At 36.3% G+C, this 20,650-nt stretch overlaps 1 protein-coding gene across 1 annotated transcript; it reads right to left on the reverse strand.

Annotated features, from left to right (window-relative positions):
* Window positions 1-10,263: 10,263 nt before the first annotated feature.
* On the reverse strand, window positions 10,264-19,630 carry LOC106620028 (uncharacterized). The gene is made up of 11 exons (XM_014238404.3): window positions 17,559-19,630; window positions 17,331-17,467; window positions 16,427-16,568; window positions 16,193-16,366; window positions 15,912-16,071; window positions 15,620-15,761; window positions 15,390-15,548; window positions 14,539-14,700; window positions 14,298-14,469; window positions 13,568-14,228; window positions 10,264-12,642 (listed from the first exon to the last, which is right to left on the reverse strand). Exons 1-11 carry the CDS (start codon window positions 18,130-18,132, stop codon window positions 12,243-12,245), a joined length of 2,883 nt encoding a protein of 960 aa, XP_014093879.3. The 5' UTR covers window positions 18,133-19,630; the 3' UTR covers window positions 10,264-12,242.
* Between the last annotated feature and the right edge of the window lie 1,020 nt (window positions 19,631-20,650).

Below are 20,650 nucleotides of genomic sequence, written 5' to 3' on the forward strand. Positions count from 1 at the left end.
CAACTCAAGTCTTTGTAGGGAAAACTGTTTTATTTTACAAGGTATCAACTTTACACCTTTAATATCTGCCCATATTGTTCAGATTGGTCCATTATAGCACATAGCTGTCATACAAAATCAAAAAAAAAGATAATTTTATACCCTATTAAGTACAAAAAATGCACCGGTGAAGGGTATTGTAGCTTCGCTGCGACCGAAGTTTGTTTAAGGTTTTGGCAACATACGTCCATATAAAATTAACTTTCTTGCAACATATTTCCTCAGCCTTCAGCTACTTGCTTCAACTTAATTTTAACGCTTTCTACAAATTTCACTTCGTCAACTTTTCTTTTCTGCCATATAGAAAGCGCTTATTTACACTTTTTATATATTTTGCCTAAATGCTGCGCCCATTCCACCTTGAAATTATGTTTTCATTTAATTAATTCCTTCAATGCTGTTTCAGCTGTTTTTGCCACACTCGTCAAGCATTATTTATTTACGCTACTCTGCTGCGTATGCGACTGCTACTTGTTGTTGTTGCTTATATTTTGCCACTTTCCATTTTTTGTTGTTGCTACCGTAATTTGCAGCTTAGCCTTTGTCAAGTTGTATCTTTATTTATTTTCTTTTTGTCTTGTTGTTGTTGCAATGTTATATTACATATTTGTTGTTGTTGCTTTTAGCTGCTGCTGCTATTTTCCGCTGATGCCGCAAATCTGTGAAAATTCAGCAACGCAGCATTTAAACCAATTCTGTCCCTTCTCCACTGCAGCAGTTGAAACGCGTTTCGTCAAATATTTGTACATGCACATACATAGATACATATATGTATGTATAAATTCATGTGTGTATGTGTTTGTCGAAACATTCCAACAGTCAGCAGCAATAAATTTTTACACAAATCTTTTATGTATGTATGTATGTGTGTGTGTGTGTGCCAGAAGCTGCTCTGACGCTGGTCTGCTTACTCGTGCGTATATATGTATGTGTGTTACTGTGTCTATCGCCAGCTCACGCTCGCTAAACTGGACTTATGCAAGGCCACCAATCGATATTCTTGGCCCCAGCAAGGAAAAAACACCAACAACAACAACAACGCAAACACATGAAACCCATTTGCAGTACGACGTGCGAAGTTCCTACAACAATACAACAACAACAGCAGTCATAATTCGGAAATTGAAAAATTAGAAAATTTCGATTTTACTTTTTCGCTTTTCATTGCGTTTTGCACTTTCTGCCACTTTCCTTCATCCGCACAACTTACACTGAAGTCACCGTGCACCTGAAAGTATGCTATGTTTTGTATATGTGTATGCGACGGCTTGAAGTTTGCAGTTTTTCGCTGTATTTCGCACTTTCAGCAACATTTTCACGACACTTTTTTACAGTTATGTTGATATTTTGCAAATATTTCGAGTTTTTTTTTGAGATTTTTTTACCGTTTTCTTGTCTGTGTATGTGTATTTACTTGCTTTTTTCGTTTATCAGTTAAATGTGTTTGCATATGTCGCGTGTATGTATGCGCTTGAAGTTGCATGTGTGTGTGTGTGTGAAAAAATATTTTGTACAAAAGTCAATACGCCCTTGTGAGGGGCAAGGAAACGCAGGTGCGCGCTTAGTTGATAGTAGTCAGAACTGCACTGGATGACGGTGATGCTGGAACTGAAAGAAATGAAAGTCGCTTTCATTTACAGCAGAGGCGAGCAGCAGACTCTAACGCGCACACACACACGCGCAGACGCACGCATAGCATCCTGTGTCCAAAAATAGCAGCGCCGCGGCAGAGTTGAAACATTTCGCAGACAGAGTTCATCGGCCAGCGCACAAAGAGCGTAAAAGAGTTTTGCAGCAAAGCGACGACAAAGCATAGATAAACAGCGCAATCAATGAAGTGTGTACAGATATAACATATATACATATGTGTGTGTGTGTGTGTGCCCAAAACAGCTGCTTTCGCCAAGCGTTTGTGCGTTCATCCGAAAATCATGAATTTTAGCGCGCGCGAGCTGCTAACTTTTCGTGGAACTATAATAACAAACATATGGTTCACAGCAGTTAGGAACGCAGTCAGGACGCCTGGAAGTATGCTAAGCATTTACATTGTACAATTTGTCGGCGTAAAATGCGTGAGCGCGCATGCTTACGCTGTGAGCGACTTGGCGACATTTGGCGCCAACTTCCATGCAATTTCTCCCGCATCCAGGAGAAATGAGTGTTACTGAGCGCAGTAACTGAGCGCATAGCCAGGTGCGTGCTCTGTCGTTGTGAGTGTTTTGCTCACTTGCTTTTATTGCGATTCGTCATTCGTTCCACTCCGCCAACTATGCGTCTACTATATTTTTTCGGTGTTTGACATTTTGAGGTTCAACGTTTTTTTTTTGCGGGCCGCAACACACAAGTGCAAGCATGTAAAACGTTCATATGACAACTGTTTTGACACTGCGAGCAGACATGCACACATGGTATTTCGTGTACCTGCCAAAGTAATGCCAACACAAGTTTCCCAGCAAGCATATGTGAATCGGACGTCTGCACGTTGTTTTACGAGGAGGCTACAATATGGCATCTGCATATATTATTCTGATTCCAGATCACTCGCTCAAGTGAACAACTTTTATCTTGATGAGAGATATCCACACTAAATTTCATATAGTCTTTTCACTAAGAATCGCGGCCTGTAAGATTCCTGATATCTAAAATTAAGCTCTACCTCATTAACATTTCACACGAGCTCGAGAAAGCTTATTATTTCCTAACTACCTATACCTGCTTTGATTTTTTCAATGTGGTATTCTAGTGTAGAATTTCAAAACAAAAATAGTTAGATTTTTTCATATTTTCAAAGTTTAACTATTTAAGTATATGTTAACGAGAGGAATTTTGAAAATTTAAATTATTTTCGGAGATATAGGCATTTTACTGACCCTGCCTCCAAACTGTTTCGGCTGGCTCTAATCCAACAAAAGACTTTACGCGAATCTTTAAATGCGTTTTTCTGAGACCAGACTTTTAAAACGATACCCACGATTTCTCGAGTTCTACTCGATCGATTTACTTTAAATTTTCTGGAAATCTTCTTTATAGACCTATCTCGTGTATGAACTAGCCTCATCCACAAATTTCAATTTTTACTATTTTTGAAACAAACGAAAAAATAAAAAAAATCGTTTTTATTTTCAAACAGTCGCCATTTATTACAAATTTTTTTTATTATTAATAAATAACTAATAAAAAAATTAATTGTACAAAACATTGTTTGCCTTTTTTTACTTCAAAATTACCTAAAATTCATGTCTCTAGACTAGAATACCCTCATGAGAACGTTTTACGTGATATTCAACTTTTCAGTGGAAAGTCCATCAAGCAGTTTTATATTATTATTTGCATTATACAGCCGGAGACTGATTCGGGACGTGTAAATTAAAAGAGATGCTTTAAAGCTCTAGTATTATTATTTAAATGCTTACGACTGTACTATATGTTATATCCTGATCAAAGTCTTGACTGTTAGTCTGCGAACCAGGCTATAACTCATCCTCTGCTGGCAACAGCAAACCTCCGCTAATTGTCGACTTTGAAACTATTCTTATGTGAGATATATTATTCAGCAGTAGGCGGCTTGCAACTAGTGGAACCACTTTTTTGTTGCATAAAATCTAAAAGAAGGGCGCTATATATATAAGAAGAAGCTTATACAAATATATAGAAAAAGTTTGTATTGGTGTAGGTTTCGAGCTGACTTAAATCATCCTTATAAACAGTATATAGTTCATATCTACATACATACATAAACCCATATACCTGTATTACAAAAAAAAAAAAAAAACTCGCTAATATATACCTTCAAAATTCTATATGTAGTTTATGTATATACAATTTATTCTATACAATATGATCGAAAATAATTTCATGTATACATGTATATATATACCGATACTATATTATATACTACACAGACGTGTATATTACTTTGCATATGTTGATTCCTTTTTTGTAGCACCATTCAACAGCGTGTTTTCAACGGATTAAGGTTCTTTATGCTCTTCAATGAAAACAGCATTCACGCGCATATTGAGACCACAAGCATACTCACATATAATTTATATAGGCAATGTATAGAAATAAATTTCCATAACGGTACATATGTTCATATGTTCTACATGCATATTTGCCGTCACATATTTATATATCTCCTCAAGTCTGGTGGTATTACGGTTCTTAACAAGTTGTTTTACAAAAGATTGATGTTTTTGATTGATTGATATACTTTAAATAGGCATTACACAGGGCTAATGATTTCACTGTGTATCATAATGTTTATACAAGCTCGTATACATTTGCCTTTCATATTTGCATTTATTAAACGGCAGACAAATATAGTAAAAGTTTGATAATAACTTATTGTAATTGTAATATATAGTATATGAGTCGTAAGGCTGAGTGCGCTAAAAATAGAACTAACTGGCATGAGTGAGTAGTTCTGCCAACAATTTCAGTTTGTATGGGGAATGAAGCGAGGTATATTTTCGGAAATAAAGGGTTTTTATACTCATATCCAACAAAAGCCTTAAGAACGACCTCACTTATAGTCTCCCTACAATTCCTGCATATATATCAAGCATTTGGTTATATTACTATGAAAATATATAATCTTCGCTTGCATTTTAAATCAAATATCAGCAGTTAATATGTAGAACTATAAAGCCATATTTAATAATATCTTAAGAGACATCAGATAACCCAAAGAGTTAATATTAGTAGTTTTTTTTCTTGCCGAATTTGGAAAGTTTGTAATACTTTATTTACCGTCGATTTAACCAGAGCTTTAATGGAAAATCACCGAAACACACATATTTATACACTGAACAGGGTATATTAAGTTTGCCATGATGTTTCTAACACCCAAAAGGAAAAGTCAGGACCCTATAAAGTATATATACAAGTATAAATAAGCAGCGTGACAAACTAAGTCGATTTAGCCATGTCCGTTTGCCTGTCCGTCTGTCTGTTTGCTGAAATTGTTCAGATTGACTCACTCTAGCATATAGCCACACAAACTGAACGATCGGTATCAAGTGCTGGTAGGGAAAATTTTTTCATTTGACGAGATATCTTCACGAAATTTGGCATGGGTTATTGCCTGAATCAATAGTGCAAGCTTTGGAGAAATTTTTCAGTTCCGATTATATAGCTGATATACAAACTGACCGATTGAAGTTCTTGTAAAAAATCATTTGTATTTGTGAAGGGTATAATAGCGTCGATACAACCGGAGTTAACGTTTTTTCTTGATTTTGTTTAAAGTACTCATATGTATACTACTGAGAATTTATTTAAAATTACGTTCTTTAATCGCTGCTTTTGAACCAGTGAAAAATAAATAGTTTTCCGGTGTCAGTATTCGAGATATTGATCTGAAATTTCGCGCATACCCCTTTCTTCTTAAGAAGCTGCTCACTTATCGGAACCGCCGATATCGGACCATTAGACGGTATAGCTGCCACACAAACTGAGCGATCATAATCAAATTTCTGTACTGAAGACTCGTTTTTATTTTAACGAGGTATCTGCATGAATTTCGGCATGGCTTATTGTCCAAGTCAACGCTACAATCTTCAAACAAATTGCTTAGATTGGACGAGTATACAACTAGGATATAGCTGTCATACAAGTGACCGCTCAAAATTAAGTTTTGGTAATTTTTAACTTTTTTATTTGTGAAGGGTATTATAGCTGCGGCGCAGCTGCGTGTTTTTTATGGTTTTACATGAAATTAAAACAGCTGTTGCATAAAAATTAAAAAAATTGTTTCATAGCATTTTTTAAACCCAATTCAGTTATGAATTTTTTAACCAGTTTAATTGTCATTTTTTAACCACACTACTAACTATTTGTACAAAGTTCACTTACCTTAAAAGTGTTTATAATCCATCAATTTTAAATGAAAATTTCAAACTCAGTTGTTTTTACTAGACTTTTGAAAAAGATGTATGTATTTGAATTCATTTATATTATTATTAATAGTTTTCCATATGAACTGCATGCATCGAATACTTCAACAAAGGAGCTTTACAAACAATTTTTTTTAGTTTTTTTTTTTAAATTTTTTTTTTCATTTTGTTTTCGTTTTCATTTCGTGTGTGTTGACATTTAAAAAGTTACAAATTCGTTTAATTACAATTTTGTAAGGGTTATTTTGTAGTTGTAGTTGTAGTGATTGGTGGTGATGGTGGGGATAGTGGTGTGAGTACATATGTATGTATGTAATATCAATATTTTTCACAATTTACCATATTCTTTTAGGCATTTACACTCGTCTTCTTTCATATTTGTTATGTGCACATGTAGTTGTATGTATGGTATATGTATATGTATGTAGGTTATTAAAGAAGAATTTTAAATTTCAATATTTTAAGTACTTATGATTTGGAGATTTTCGAGAGATTTAGAGAGACTTGTGCTAAACTACTAGGAGTTGATTATTTACAATTACAAATACAAAATTGGGTGCAGTGCGACGGACAGCTTGTATGTATGTGTTTTTATAGTATGTACTTTGTGTTGTTGTTGTTTTGTGTTTTTACGGTAAGTGTGACTAACAGTTGAAATAGAATGAAATATACATTAAAGAGTTTTTGTGGATTTGAAATATTGTTTTAGTTTCGATTTTTTAATTTGCCACGAAAATGAATTTCAAGTTGGTTTCTTTCGAAAAGCTTCGATAATAAAGCTCTTAAACCAAATATGGTCAATATATGTATGACTAAATGGCAGAGAAGAACATATATTTTATCATTCTGAAAAAAAAAAAATTATTTTTAACTAAGTGTTCCTCTTTCTAATATGTTTTTACTTTGAAGCTTCAAAACTGGACGAACGCTCGAGGAAAACTTATTCAAAAAAGTTGGTGTGGAATTCAAGCACTCAGCTGTCAATTCACATTACCTCTGCATATAATAACAATGCTCTCAATTAGGTTGCCAAACAACATGCATAAAGGGAAAGAGTATAGCAATAGAACGTAAAGCTTTTAAGTTTCTTATAAGCTTTTCTCAAATAGCTTGTTATCTATTTTTCTAACGAACCCAAACTTCTGGCAACCATTCAATATGTCATAGAGCGAAGCTTTGTAATATTCTAGCAAAGTGTTATTCTTATTTATGGCCTAAAATATCTTTTGACTGAATTTTGAAAACATTTTTATATTACTAGCGTATAAAATTGTTCCAGATATCTAATTAACATCGAACTTCTTAATCGCTAATCGCACCTAGCTATAAAAACAAGTTAGTTAGGGCACGAAACAGCATTATATATACTATGAATCATATCGAAATTCAAGGCCACACGCAACAATTTGGACCCTTAACATGTCACCTGAATTCCCAACACTTCTTCAATATTCATCTAAGCGATTTAATATAAACCTGTCAAGCTGAACAGCTCTTTCAATGCTAGTATATTGATTAATTGATACGAGAGCACACGGGAAAGCTCCGTGTTGCTATTAATTTTATTGCATATTTTATGTGGGCAGTCATTTCGCTCGATATAAAACTTCGATATATCTCTAGAGAGTTATATTGTGTAAACGAATTTTATTTGGTTTTTCGAGAAAATTGTGGAAGTTCTAAACCCAGCGCTTTTTTATACCCTGACCAGGGCATACAAACTTTTTCTACGAAGTTTTTAACAACCCTGAACGTCGGAGACCCTATAAAATATATATGTATGTAAATGAGATATCGATCAGAAATTTTGCACACAACCTTTTCTGCCAAAAGTGATGCTGTCATTTCAGAATCGCCGATATCTAACCAATATAGAATATAGCTGTCGTTCAACTAATCGGTTAAAATCAAGTGCTTGTAAAAAAAACTTTTTTAATTGGTGAAATTTCTTCACGAAAATGGACACAAGTTACTGCCGCTATAATCCTCGAACAAATTGCTTAGATCAAATCACAATAGCACATAGCTGACATACAAACTGATCGATCAAAATCAAGATAAAGATCTTTCTATACATTTTTATGCTACTAATGAACGTGTGAAGGGTATGGTAGCTTCTGTGCAGCCGAAGCTAACTATAGACACAGTTAAAATTTCGCTTGAAAATTCTGCTATAACTTGAAGAAACTTTATATCAACCGACGTCACTCAGCAGTGAGAGAGGTAAGATATTATATTATTACCACTTGAACGTACTGAATGCTAGTAAATCACACATGGGAGTCCGTTAGATTGAGCCATAATTTTAGAAATAGCAAGCTTAAGTTACCAAGGCTATTATATAAATCATTTGAGAATAGCTACAAATTCTTTTATCAAACAAGTGAAATTTAAAGGTTGTATTTAATTTTCAAACAAAAAGGTTCAAAATTTAAATGTACTCCAATCCAATCAATTCTATTTCCGTTGGGTATATAACACAAGCTTGTTTACAAAAGTATGCATGTATGCATATTTATATGCATATATCTATGTAAATGTGTTTGTATGCATGTATGTGTGTTTCAAATCCATTTAACACCGCTTAAATTCGAGCCTCACCATTTTCATCATTGACTTACTACATTTTTTGTGCTGTCCATTCAGTTACCTTTTAGTCTCCTCACATTGGCACATACACACACAAACACATACAAATAGACTTATGCATAGTCAAGCGTGTCCGTCACTCGATTTACATTTGGCATTGCACACAATTTGTTTGTTTACCTTAATTTATTATATACAATTACGAATTTCATTTGACCGAAATCACTTTGCTTACATACGCACACATATAAGCGTATGCTTCTACTTAGATATATGTATATATGTATGTATATATTTATATTTAAGTTTGTATGTATGTATTTTAGTATCAGCCGGCTGCAAATTACGGTTGTAATGCTTTTACTTGGACATGATTTTTAGCTATGAACACATTTTATATAAAATTTCCGTAATACAAGTGTACATATACATATATGTATGTATGGATATATGCATGTGCGTTTAGTAAGTAATGCACGCGCGTATACTTAAGTGTTATGAGTATGCATGTATATTGTTATCTAAAATAAGGCTCATTCCCACAACAGTGTTTAGCTTAGGTAGCCAAACGAGAGTATTGTACAATATATGTATACATGTGTATGTCTGTATGTATGTATTCATATTTGTTGTTGTTCGTAATTTTATGAATTGCATGAATTTAACAGTTAAATTGCACAAATACCAGCGCGCACACACACACAGTTAGCCACAAAAACACCGAAACGCGCACTTACATACACTAAACCGCAAAGCAACTGCACACACACATATACACAAGCGCAATTGCGAGTGACGCACAGGTAATCGACACAAGTGATGTGTGTTAAGTGCTTTTGTGGCCGCTTTGGCCATCAGCTGACGCCTTCAAATGCACGTTTATGCAGGTAAATGTGTGCAATTGTTTGTAATTGCGGTTTACTAATCCACACGAACACACACACACATATACATACATTTTGGGCGCTTCAATTCATTACCCTTTGCGCACATTACTCAATGATCTACGATATTTCACTATTCGCCTTTGCTATTTATTAGAAATATCTCTACAAGTCGCCAAACATACACACACTCAAGTTCAAGTATTTACCATATGTGGCCTACAGGGCGTATGCGTAACATGATTTTAGTAAAAGCGTCACAGCATTGGACAACACAAACTTTACAAACAGTGGCGCATTAAACTAGTTCAACTGATATTTTTGAGAATTTATCGTGACATTTATGAAGATCAAAAGCTCAAAAAATGTTTAAACATTCTTTTTTAAATCTTTTTATGCATATTTAATTTTTTGTGATTACTTTAAAAATGTTCTTTAATAATTTCAAACTTAAGAAAGATATGGTAAAATATTTGTGTAAATATGCAAAATCATATTTTTTTAATCACAAACAAAATTTGGGACGAAAAATTTATTTTAATGTAATAATAATATTTAAGTAATAAATAACGCAACAATATTTTTGTAAATTATTTTTGTAGCAAAATTTTTAATGTGGTAGGCGTTAAAACTGTTTTAGCTAAAAATCAATAATTTTAGATAAATCATATAAAAATAAATATATTTGAAAATAAATTTTTTTTTGATTTAAAAATTTTTTTTTATTCAAAAATTTTTTTTTTTTAATTCTGTTGGCATAATGTTTTTCTGCTTATTTAGTATACGTATACTATTTAAATTGTCAATTTTTTCGTAATTTTTTTTAAATGTTTCTAATTTAAATAAAATTTTATAAATGATAAAAAAGTTTTCTTCCATAAATTATTATCAGCAAAATGTCAATTGAGCACAAAAGTTTTAAATTTCTGACAAGCATATACTTCGTACGCATATTGTTGGCCTCCACTGTATATGCTAATATTTGTTGGCTTTATTTGCGCTCAGCAGTTAGTTTGTGGCGCTGTGTGTAATTGGCTTCCCGTTGAACTTAATGCAAACTTATTGTTGTTGTAATGTTGTTGATTTTATAAGTATTTCTACTACACTTTGAAAACACAGCTTAATCACACAACTGAAACCACACACACATACACTAATACATTTTCCTAATTACAACTAAATTGACTAAAACCAATACTTAAATATTTATACTACAACTACACACACATACACATACAACATTGATTTAATTGCTCGCTTCATTCATTCATAATTTACGAGTTGCCAGAACATATTTCTAAATTTTCGTATCTAATTTATTTAGTTTTATGCTTTAAGTTATTTCTTTAAATGTTTAATTTTTAATCTTTAATCTTTAATTTATCTACTAAATACATACAAACTATTGAGATAAAGCTTTCAAACTCCTTAGGGGCATTAGGGTACTAGGCTCTAAGTGGGGTTGAGTGATGTGACGGGTTGTGGTGGTGTTGTTTTTCGTTTTTGTTACGGTTGTTGTTTTTGTTGGTAGTAATGGTGAAGGTATAAAATGTAGTTGTAAAAGTTTTGCTCTCACTTGTTCTCCATTAGTTGATTGACTATTCAAATGCTAATGCATTATTAATAATACTCGAAAAGTACATTGCTCCTATATATAGGTATGTATGTATGTATAAGTAAGTATGTATATAAGTGTATGTAAGTACATAACTATTTATACATTTTTGTATTTAAATTTTTTATTTTTATTTCTGTAGTTTGTAGAATTTTTTATGCTCTCTTGCAAATTTTAGTTTTTTCCTCACTTATATGTGTACTCGTATGTATATATGTATGTTTAGAAGTATATATTTATGTATGTATGTATTTTGTTATATAAAATTACATTAGCAACATTTTTCTTTATATTTTATTTTGTTGAGAAAAAGTGAAATTATAGTTTCTAAGAGACTAGAAGTGTAAATACATTCGTGAATCAGATCTTCTTTAAACATGCACTCATGCTTATATATACTGTCTGTACCTGTTAGTATGTAGACCGCGAGCTTTTCTTGAATACTTTTTGTTTTCATGCTTCGCTTAAAAGTTTAGAATTTTTTATTTTTATTTTTTACAATGCACATCTTTTATCTGCTACCTTCAAGGCCATTGTCGACAATGCACGTGTCTGGACAGATACAGTGGTAACAAAAAGTAAACGACATATTATTATTATTTTTTTTTTTTGCTTAAAAACATTTAGAAAACATATACAGCATTGCTTTAGAAGCGGTAACTGATTTTGTTGTTGAGCTTTTTTCGCTCAAACGTGAAAATTCCCCATTAGGTCTGGCTTCCAAAGCCTTCAGTAATTTGTTCAATCTCCAAGAAGTCGCAACCAGATGTAAATCTTTAGATCTCCTTACATTTCAAAAACGAAATTTTCGGATATAAGCACTATTTTTTAGACTCTGATGAATCAAATTTACTAAACTCGAAAACAAAACTCCAAAAGGATAGTATTGGTGTAGAAGATTCCGGAGAATAAGCGACATCGAGTATATACAAGCGTTCTAAACTTAACACAAAAAGTTTTGGACAATATAACCTCTAGCTTAGTAAATGAGCTTAACATTCCGTTCGGTTATTGGTATTCACGATCTCTCAATTACTTTCCTTCCTTTGAATTCTTACGGCTTACATATTATATGTTTTCAAATAAACCACGAATCTTCTAAGAAAACATTTTCAACGCTTGTGCATCGTCTCAATAGCCTTGAACCTTTGCCTATTATCAGTTATTGCAGTAAGTGCCTTTCTTCTATCTAACGCTTATTAATTATTAATTATTCACCTACACTGATGTCGTTATCTGTTCAACATATTGTAGTGGTTTGGAGAGCGATTGTGAGCGTCGATGGCGGTAGCGCGGTGTTGTAGCGGCACCGTGTATAGCGGCGACTGCCGCCGCCGTTGCTGTGGCCGCTGCTGCGCCAACGCCCCTTTGATGATGCCGACACGTGAAGTCGTAGTCGTGATCATGACGCGGCAAGTAGATAACTTCACGTGATAAGGCAGTGGAAGAACCGAGACGCGATGTCGTCGTCGCTGCTGGGGTTGCCATTGTCTTGCATCTGCACAGCTGATTGCCGATGGTGGAGAGACCTTCAGGAACACTACGACTACGCGAGTTTTGCAAATAATTTGTGGAGCCCTGATTGCAGGTGCACAGTAACGGTTGATGTATATGCGATCTGTGGATGGAATAAGTTTGAGGGAATTTCGATTAGTTTTATGTTGCAAATTGTTAGATTGGAGTTAAAGTGAAATTAAACTTGAAAGTGGGAACTGGTTTGTTTTTTGTTGTGTCTTATATATCGAAGAAGCTTCGTAAATTGTCCGAGTTATATAGTAAATTCATCAGACCTAATAAATAGCTGAATAAGTGGTTGCCCTAATGCATATATTTCTTTTATCACATCACTCTAAATTCAACCTGGCTTATTTAATTTGAGGAAAATTATATTCATGTACCACCATTTCCATGACGGTTTGGGTTTATATAATTAGAACAGATTTGGGTTTTTAGCCAGCCAAGGACCGTCAATTGAACAACATTCCTCAAACTTGTTTGGCCACTTTTTTCTATCATTACAAGAACGATATCAACGAAATAGGCTTTCGAAAACTTTGGACCGATTTCAACAGTATTTTGTGTCGAATATTGTGGATAATAATGGTAACCTATTTGCTAGTAATCAACGAGATAAGAGAATGACTAAAATCTATAGTAAGATAAGTACTGATCTCGCAATCAGTACATTGTATTTAGATCCGCTTTATCTAGTAAAAATGAACGAGAGGAATGTTTGCGACCAGTTTAGGAAGAAAATCTTCCAAAAATCTTGGATATTACATATACAAAAATCTGTCTCTATATCTTTCATAATTTATCATAAAGTTCAGCAAACTGTTGAGATCATAAGTGTAGTGTTCTAAGAAAAAGGCCTAATAGTGCTCTGCTTTGTTCATTTCGAAGCTTAAAATTGAGAAGGTGCCCAACATTATAACATTTATCACTATCCCATAATTACCAAGACACAATTTTATGCCTCTAACATATTTCTATGTAGATTTATTAACACAAATCTACTCAAATTAAAAAAGAAAAAACCTCACCTTGGTGATGTCTGCGCCCACTGATAGTTGTCATGGCAATTGCAATACCATTGTCCATTACAACAGTAAGGATTTTGTATGAAGGACAAGCTCTTCTGCAGTCGCTTGCCCATGCTGCGTCCCATGCTCGCATAACCCTGCTCAATGTCATAGTGTGGACTATGCGGTCGACTCATGTCCGCCATATGGCCACGACCTCGTGCCGCAGCCGCACCGTGTACCGCACAGTTTTGCAATTTGTGCACGCTTGGCATACGCCAGCGATCACAGTAGGCATTATTGCGACAGAGATTCTCGAAATCCACTTGATTCAGGCTCACACAACTGCGACTCATTAGTAAATCGGGCGCGGGATAATCACAGCCATTATAGACATTAAAGTCCACCACGGGCTCATGAAAGCCATGTAGTTTGCAGTATTGTGGAAAAGGACGTAGCGTCGGTATAGCGCCATTGCCATGCTTCTTATTATTGCCCTGACTGCTGATCTCCTGCTCCACGGTTGTGTAAGTCATGAAGAATATTATGATACCGCCAATAGCAGCGGCTGCTGAGCAAATGAAATAACCAGCGCGTCCATAATTTAGTGAGTAATCGTTCAGGAAACTGGTCAGCGGTATGCTAATGAGCACCGGTAGGGATTCGGCGCCTTTGATGAGCCCTGCAAATAGCAATATTTAACGATAAAAATATCTAAAGCCATATTCTACAATATATTTTTTATACTCACCCCATGCCTTTGAGAACTGTTTCACCTTAACTCGGTCCAGTGTTAGTATTTTAAAGGCATAACGGAATCCGCCGAAACCAATGCCGTACATCCAGCCGAGTATACAAAACCAACGAAAACTTACGACGAAGGACAGGCTCAATATCGAAATCGCTACCAACGCAATAAATACCTGTGAAGTAGAAAAATGTTATTTTATAAATAATTTTTCGAGTTTTTTTTTTTGACTATTCCGTCTTACCTGAGACACAATTTGTGAGGTTATTAAGAAGCTACCTATTCTAAAAGTCTTACGCAATATTGTACCGGCTATAAATACGCCGATTGTGGTAGAGACGCCTAAAAAAGTCTGTAGCAGTACTAAGTCTTCTATATCGGGGCCCTCCTTGGCGACAGTCAAGGTCTGGAAGAATGCAAAATTAAAGTTATAGAGAATAATAATGAGGTTCACTTTATATAATTAAAAATGCAAACTTAACGGTTCAAACTTTAAAGTTTTCTAAAATTCAAATACTAAATATTGCAAACTACTTTTTTTGGGCATTTCTGCAAGGTCTTTCGCTAGAGCCTCGAGATTTCTAAACGCCTATTTCGTTATAACAGAAAACGTACATCTCTAATTCTCAAAATATTTTACTAACATCCCGAGGACAATAAACTTGATTAAACGATTTGAATTTAGTATGTCTCTCAGATATAATACCATAATTGTTACATAATAAAATAGGTAAAAACAAATGAACTCATAATAAGTTCAAAACTTTCAAAAAACTCCATAAAACATAAGGGCGCAGGGTTTCTTCGAAAAATATTCGAGAAAAATTGTTTAGAAAGTATATACTCAGTACCAAACGATATAGTCTCAGATGAGCGGCTATCATGATGGGTCTTAGGGTTCTTGAAAGGTAAAAGGGTGTTATATTCTCATCCAAGTTTTATAATATCATATGAGGAAATCACGCAAAAAACTATGTGTGGATGTCACTTGCGGCTACTTAAATAAAATTTAGATCGGTTCTTTAGTTCACATTTAGTAATTTCGTCTCCCACAACCAAATTCGTCATAATATAAAATATTCTTTAAAAATTTACCATTGAGATCATAGGCGTGTAAATCCCTAACGCCGCCACAGCAGCTGATACGAGTAGTATTTTCACATTAGTTGATTTAAAGGGTGATATGTCGATAAATAAATAACGGACTGTTTTCTGTTCTGTTGTGACCACAGCTCTTGATTTGTTCTCATGCATCTGTGAAGAATGGATTTTCATATAAAAGTATTATTTAAAATAAAATAAATTCGAAGATATGTAAAATAAACCTTTTTTCTCTGGTTTTTCAAATGTTGTATGGCGCGCCTTTGAGGATGATATAGTGATGCGGGTCTATATAATAAACCCATAAAGAAACTAACCGCTACAAGGCCGGCAACAATTTGGAGACCAACACGCCAACCAGCATTGCTGAAAGTAGAGATTTATTATTTTATTTTCTTTTTTTGAAGATCACTTTATGCTGAGCACATAGTGGGCTCTTACTTCCTTCGCTGTTGCGCTATGTGTTCAATCGCAGTTCTAAACTAGGCTATTTGCTTAAGTGAAGAAAGTACTTACCCAACACCCTCCCGCAGTATCACAGAGAAAATCGATATGCCCACGCCTTCGCCAGACATAGCGACCATTTCGACAAATTGCCTACGTCGCTTAAAATAATTTCCTAACATTATTGTGGACGATTCACGAACCATGGCCACCGCAACACCAAAAACAATACCTAAAAGGCGTAAAAAGATTTGGGTGTTATATATTTAACGTAATATGTATTCTTGGCTGAAGGGATATTTGTAAAATTTAATGCTTCTTGGGTGGAGACACTTTTCTTTATAAACACTTACCATAACTAAAAAATATTTGCCCCAACTCCGTTGCGAAGGAGGTAAATAGTATGCCTAACGGTAGCACTAGACCACCGACCACTGCCATCAGTCGCGTCGATTTCTTTCGACAAAATGTGATCACAAACGGTGATAGTAACATAGAAATTGACCAGTTTAAAGCACCGACCCACTCTGCAGCAGAAAAAAGTAGTAGTCAAATTTATATGTTGTAATACTAAATCCGAGCCTCACCAATGCCGTTGGAGTCTCTCAGATGTTCTATGGCATAGAAGAGTAATAGACCGCTTGACAGCTGTAAACCTGTAGTTAGTATATGCACCAAAAAGGCTATGCCACATATGATCCAACCCCAGCCGCCATCCGGATAGAAATACTATAGTAGAAAGAGATATTTTAAAGTCGTTATGTTGACGTTAACCTAACCCAACTTTCTCATTATTACTTCTATGACTAAATTTTATGGGTGGGAACACTGCTGACTCATTGAATCACAGACCTAAATGTTGCTTTATGCAATGTTACACAAATCGATAAAAATGTAGTAATCTTTATGCTTTCTAAAAAATGTATAGCAGTCAGACGGGTTAGTCAGACTTGAGCGACATTATAAAATCAACCAATTCCATATCAGAGAAACTGAATAGAACGCTATGTGTAGATACCAGGCGTCCAACTAAAAAATCTTAAAGAAAGAGATATCAATCAGTGCCGTTGCCACGGATAATATCAAAAATATACGGAGAAAAGAAATGACACAGATTAAACGATGTAGCAATCTTCAGGCTTCTAAGTAAACTTCCTAAAGTTTCTTGATAGTATAACAAGAAGTTGAGTTGTAGATAGAAAGGTAGATATTTGAGTACAGAGCCGCCTGGCGCCAAAACAAGAAGATATTTACATAATTAGTAGTTAGTATTTATGTTTGAAGATAGTGAGTCTACGGATTATAGCGATATTAATTTGTTATGAAAAATGCGCTGGCAATAGAGGGCACCATCCTTCGCCATTTAAAAATATTTAGACAAAAATTCGAATTTTTATGCAAGGATAAAACTTTCGTTTTAAAAATCGCCGAAACAGTTACATTCTATCAAAAAATTATTGTAAATCCCTAAAGCCTAATCCTTAAACTTACCTGTCTAATTCCTGCCGTGTCAACACCGGTACGCCGCAAGGCCGGTATATTTCGGTGCAGCATGTGAAATTCACGATCATGGAAACCCGGAAATGCCGAATCCTCCTCATCGGTCAAATGTGTGGTGTGTTCATGGCCTGCAGCGGCAAAGTGAAAGAAAACAAAGCAAAACGCGCGCATGAAATTTATTAACCCCAACAGTAATCCATCATTGTTGCGCTAACTCACCGAAATAACAGCCGTTGGGCACCAAAGGTTTATGACTGTCATGCAGTAGCGCAGCGCGTGGATACTGTTGTTGCTGTTGATGTGGGTGCGTTGGAGGCGCTTGCTGCTGGCATGTGTGGCCCATCCCACTGCCAGCATACATGCATGTAGGCGCCGCAGTTGCCTGGTTGGCATTGTATAGATGACAGCAAGGTGTCGCTGCGGCATACTGACTCGGGTGCCAAGTGTGACTGCCACTCACACCCGCACCAACACCACCACCACCAGCAGACGGCAAATGACGCGCACAGTACGCGCGTTGTGGTGTGTCCAACGGTGCGGCGGCTGCTGACGATGGCAATGTTGCATAGCTGCCATAGAGATCCATATTTTGTAGCGCGGTAATGGAACGCGAATGCGAGAGCGCGCATGGCTGACGTTTCAGCGTGCTGCCGCTGGCACCACCAACATGTGTCGGCTGCATTCCGCCATGATCGAGTGGATAATGGACACTTGATTGCTGCCGCAGACAACGATTGGAACCATAGAGTTGTTGGCGCGTGACGGTCTTCTTTGCGGTGGCTGTGGTAGCCATGTTGCTGCTGCTGTTGCTGTCACTTGGCGTGGGCGGGTCTTCGCGCGTTGCGTTGCTTATTGGTGGCGCGGGTAAAGGACGCTGTTGTTGTTGTTGTTGCTGATAATCGTAGTTGCTGCCGGCGACGCGCGCCAGTGGTATTGCTTGTGTTGTCGGCGCTGGAATTTTTGCTTGCTGTTGTAGTTGTTGTGGCTCCGTTGCGGCAGCGGTGCTTTGTTGCAGACTCAGACTCGAGCCCAAATTGGAGAGGCGCGGGCAAGAGACCCACCAAGTGATTGGTTGATTGTTGTATCTACAGCGTTGACACAAGTAACGCGTCGCGGTCACGGCCGGTGTGGCAATGGACGATGTAAATTCCTCTTGCAATTGTTGCGCTCTGTTGATTTTCGGTGTGAGTGTTGTCGGTTTGTAGGACACAAACGCCAAAGAAGTTGATTTCGCGGCAGACGCGTTTTTTGCTATCGTCGACGTCGCTGCTGCTGTTGCCGCGTCTACGGTATTCGCCTCCTTTGTGACTTTGGAGCTATGCTTCGGTTTGCGCGCTGCCGTGAATGTAAGCGCGCAAGTGACTGTGGACCTATCGGGATGTGTGCAGGCTTGATTATTCCTTCGTCACACGGCACAATGTTGGCAAAGCACTGGACTACGCGACGGGCGGGTACGTACTAAACTCGAGTATTGACGTGTTTGCTGATGTGTCGAATGATAATGCTGTTTCGCTTGTTGCGCTACTTGTTCGCTTGCGCTGATGTGTGGACAATGTGGTTGTTGTTGTTGTTGCTGTATTAAATCGCAATGCTGCGTTAGCTGTGGACAACTGCCGTACAATGCGGACGATGAATTCGACAATCGGCGATAGCAATCACCATTGGCCATTATATCGCTCGGACGGCGATCGGTGATGTTGGTGCTGCACGAGGCGCGGTCGCTGCAATTGCAATCACATGAACAGTTGATTTTCATTTTATACGCGGCGCTTCAACACCGACCAAACACAATGTCGCGCAAATAAACAAACAAAAACTAACGCAACAGCGTGCAACAACAAAAACCCAACAACAAATTCCGCAAGTAAACCCGAAAATAATAATAACTTTGTATACGACAGGGATTGCGCTGTGTGGTGCCGCCGCGCGCTATCACTCTTCTCTTTTTATTGTTGTCGTGGGAGTTGTTGCAAAAACTTGGACGTTGCGCGCCGCGCGCTCTACGTTATTGCGTTCCGCAGTCCAACACACTCGGCTCATGTGAACTGGCACTTGTGGTTCTTGCTGTTGTTGTTGTGTGCGTCGTTGTTATTTTTATTTTTAATATTTTTATTATTTTTCTTATAGTTGCTGTTGTTGGCAGTGTTAGTAGCAGTTATCGTTGTGGCAGCGCAAGCAGTAGCGGTGGGAGCAGCAGCAGCAACGGCCGTGGCGCGCGTAATGTCAGTGGCAATGACACTGTTGCACATCATTTGGGAGCGATCAGCAGCATTTTGTGGCAGGCGGCAGTGAAATGACTGCAAAAGGATAACGTCAAAAGATTACAACAACACACAGATATCATATTGAAGTGCAAATTTAATTTAACAATGCCATAAACAGCGCGCTAAAATACTTTAAACGATGCGTTAAAATATACGTTTAAATATTTTTCAACCGAAAGCGCACACACAAACACATATATTACTATATATATATATCATTGGTATATATTATATATACTATATATGTATCTATATGGGTGCGCATAATTTCCCAATGAAACATTTTCAGCCGCATTTGCATAAGCATAAAATATAAATGCCGCTTGTGGTTGCGCGCTGGTGAGTAGGCGGCTGAAAGTTTAAGAAATTTATGCTCGAAATTTTCACGCTTTAATTTTGTTGGAAATTTTGTTTTAATTAAATGGAGTCCCATCTCTGCCTAAAGAGCAGCGCGGAATTGGGCAAATAGACCAAATATTTTAAGAATTTGTTAATTAAGTATTTTTGCTAATGACACTTATTAGCTAGCTTGTGCGTACTGAAAACAGTTCTTTTTTTGGCAATATATTATATAAAATAAGACGCGAACTCAAAACACGCAAAGCCTAAAAATGTTAGATAACTAAGCCCGATTTTCTATTGTCCAAAAAAAATACCCAAAAGCCTCATATATTCATAGCATTTTCCTAGATATCACCTCGTCACTTGTTCTACCATAATTGGTTTACAAAGCGCCATCGACATACTTCGTTTCTCTTAGCAAACTGAGACCGTCTCAAAGTAATCAGCATCACACGATGCTCTCGAATCCAAATAAGCTCAATATAAGCACTAAACGGCAATAAAAAATAGTATCAGGTCCGACATAAATTTCTACGCCACAGTTGCTCGATAACGATTTCAATCATAGAACTCCAAAATATCTTTTTAACATGAACTACAATGATGTAGAGAGCTAGAGGAGACAACTATCTTCGACTCGATGCGTTAGCTTACAGTTCTCACTTTATAACAGAATGAGCAACTCTAACCAGCTGGGATTTAGAT

This window comes from Bactrocera oleae, chromosome 3, assembly GCF_042242935.1.
Source record: "Bactrocera oleae isolate idBacOlea1 chromosome 3, idBacOlea1, whole genome shotgun sequence".
Taxonomy (NCBI): domain Eukaryota; kingdom Metazoa; phylum Arthropoda; class Insecta; order Diptera; family Tephritidae; genus Bactrocera; species Bactrocera oleae.

What these genes read in the sequence shown, in the direction of transcription:
- LOC106620028 (XM_014238404.3), bottom strand. Translation starts at nt 18,132, where the DNA reads ATGGCTACCACAGCCACCGCAAAGAAGACCGTCACGCGCCAACAACTC. An exon ending in GAGAGACTCCAACGGCATTG is followed by an intron (nt 16,367 to 16,426) that starts GTGAGGCTCGGA and finishes TTTCTGCTGCAG; the next exon opens with AGTGGGTCGGTGCTTTAAAC. An exon ending in ACAGTTCTCAAAGGCATGGG is followed by an intron (nt 14,229 to 14,297) that starts GTGAGTATAAAA and finishes TGCTATTTGCAG; the next exon opens with GGCTCATCAAAGGCGCCGAA.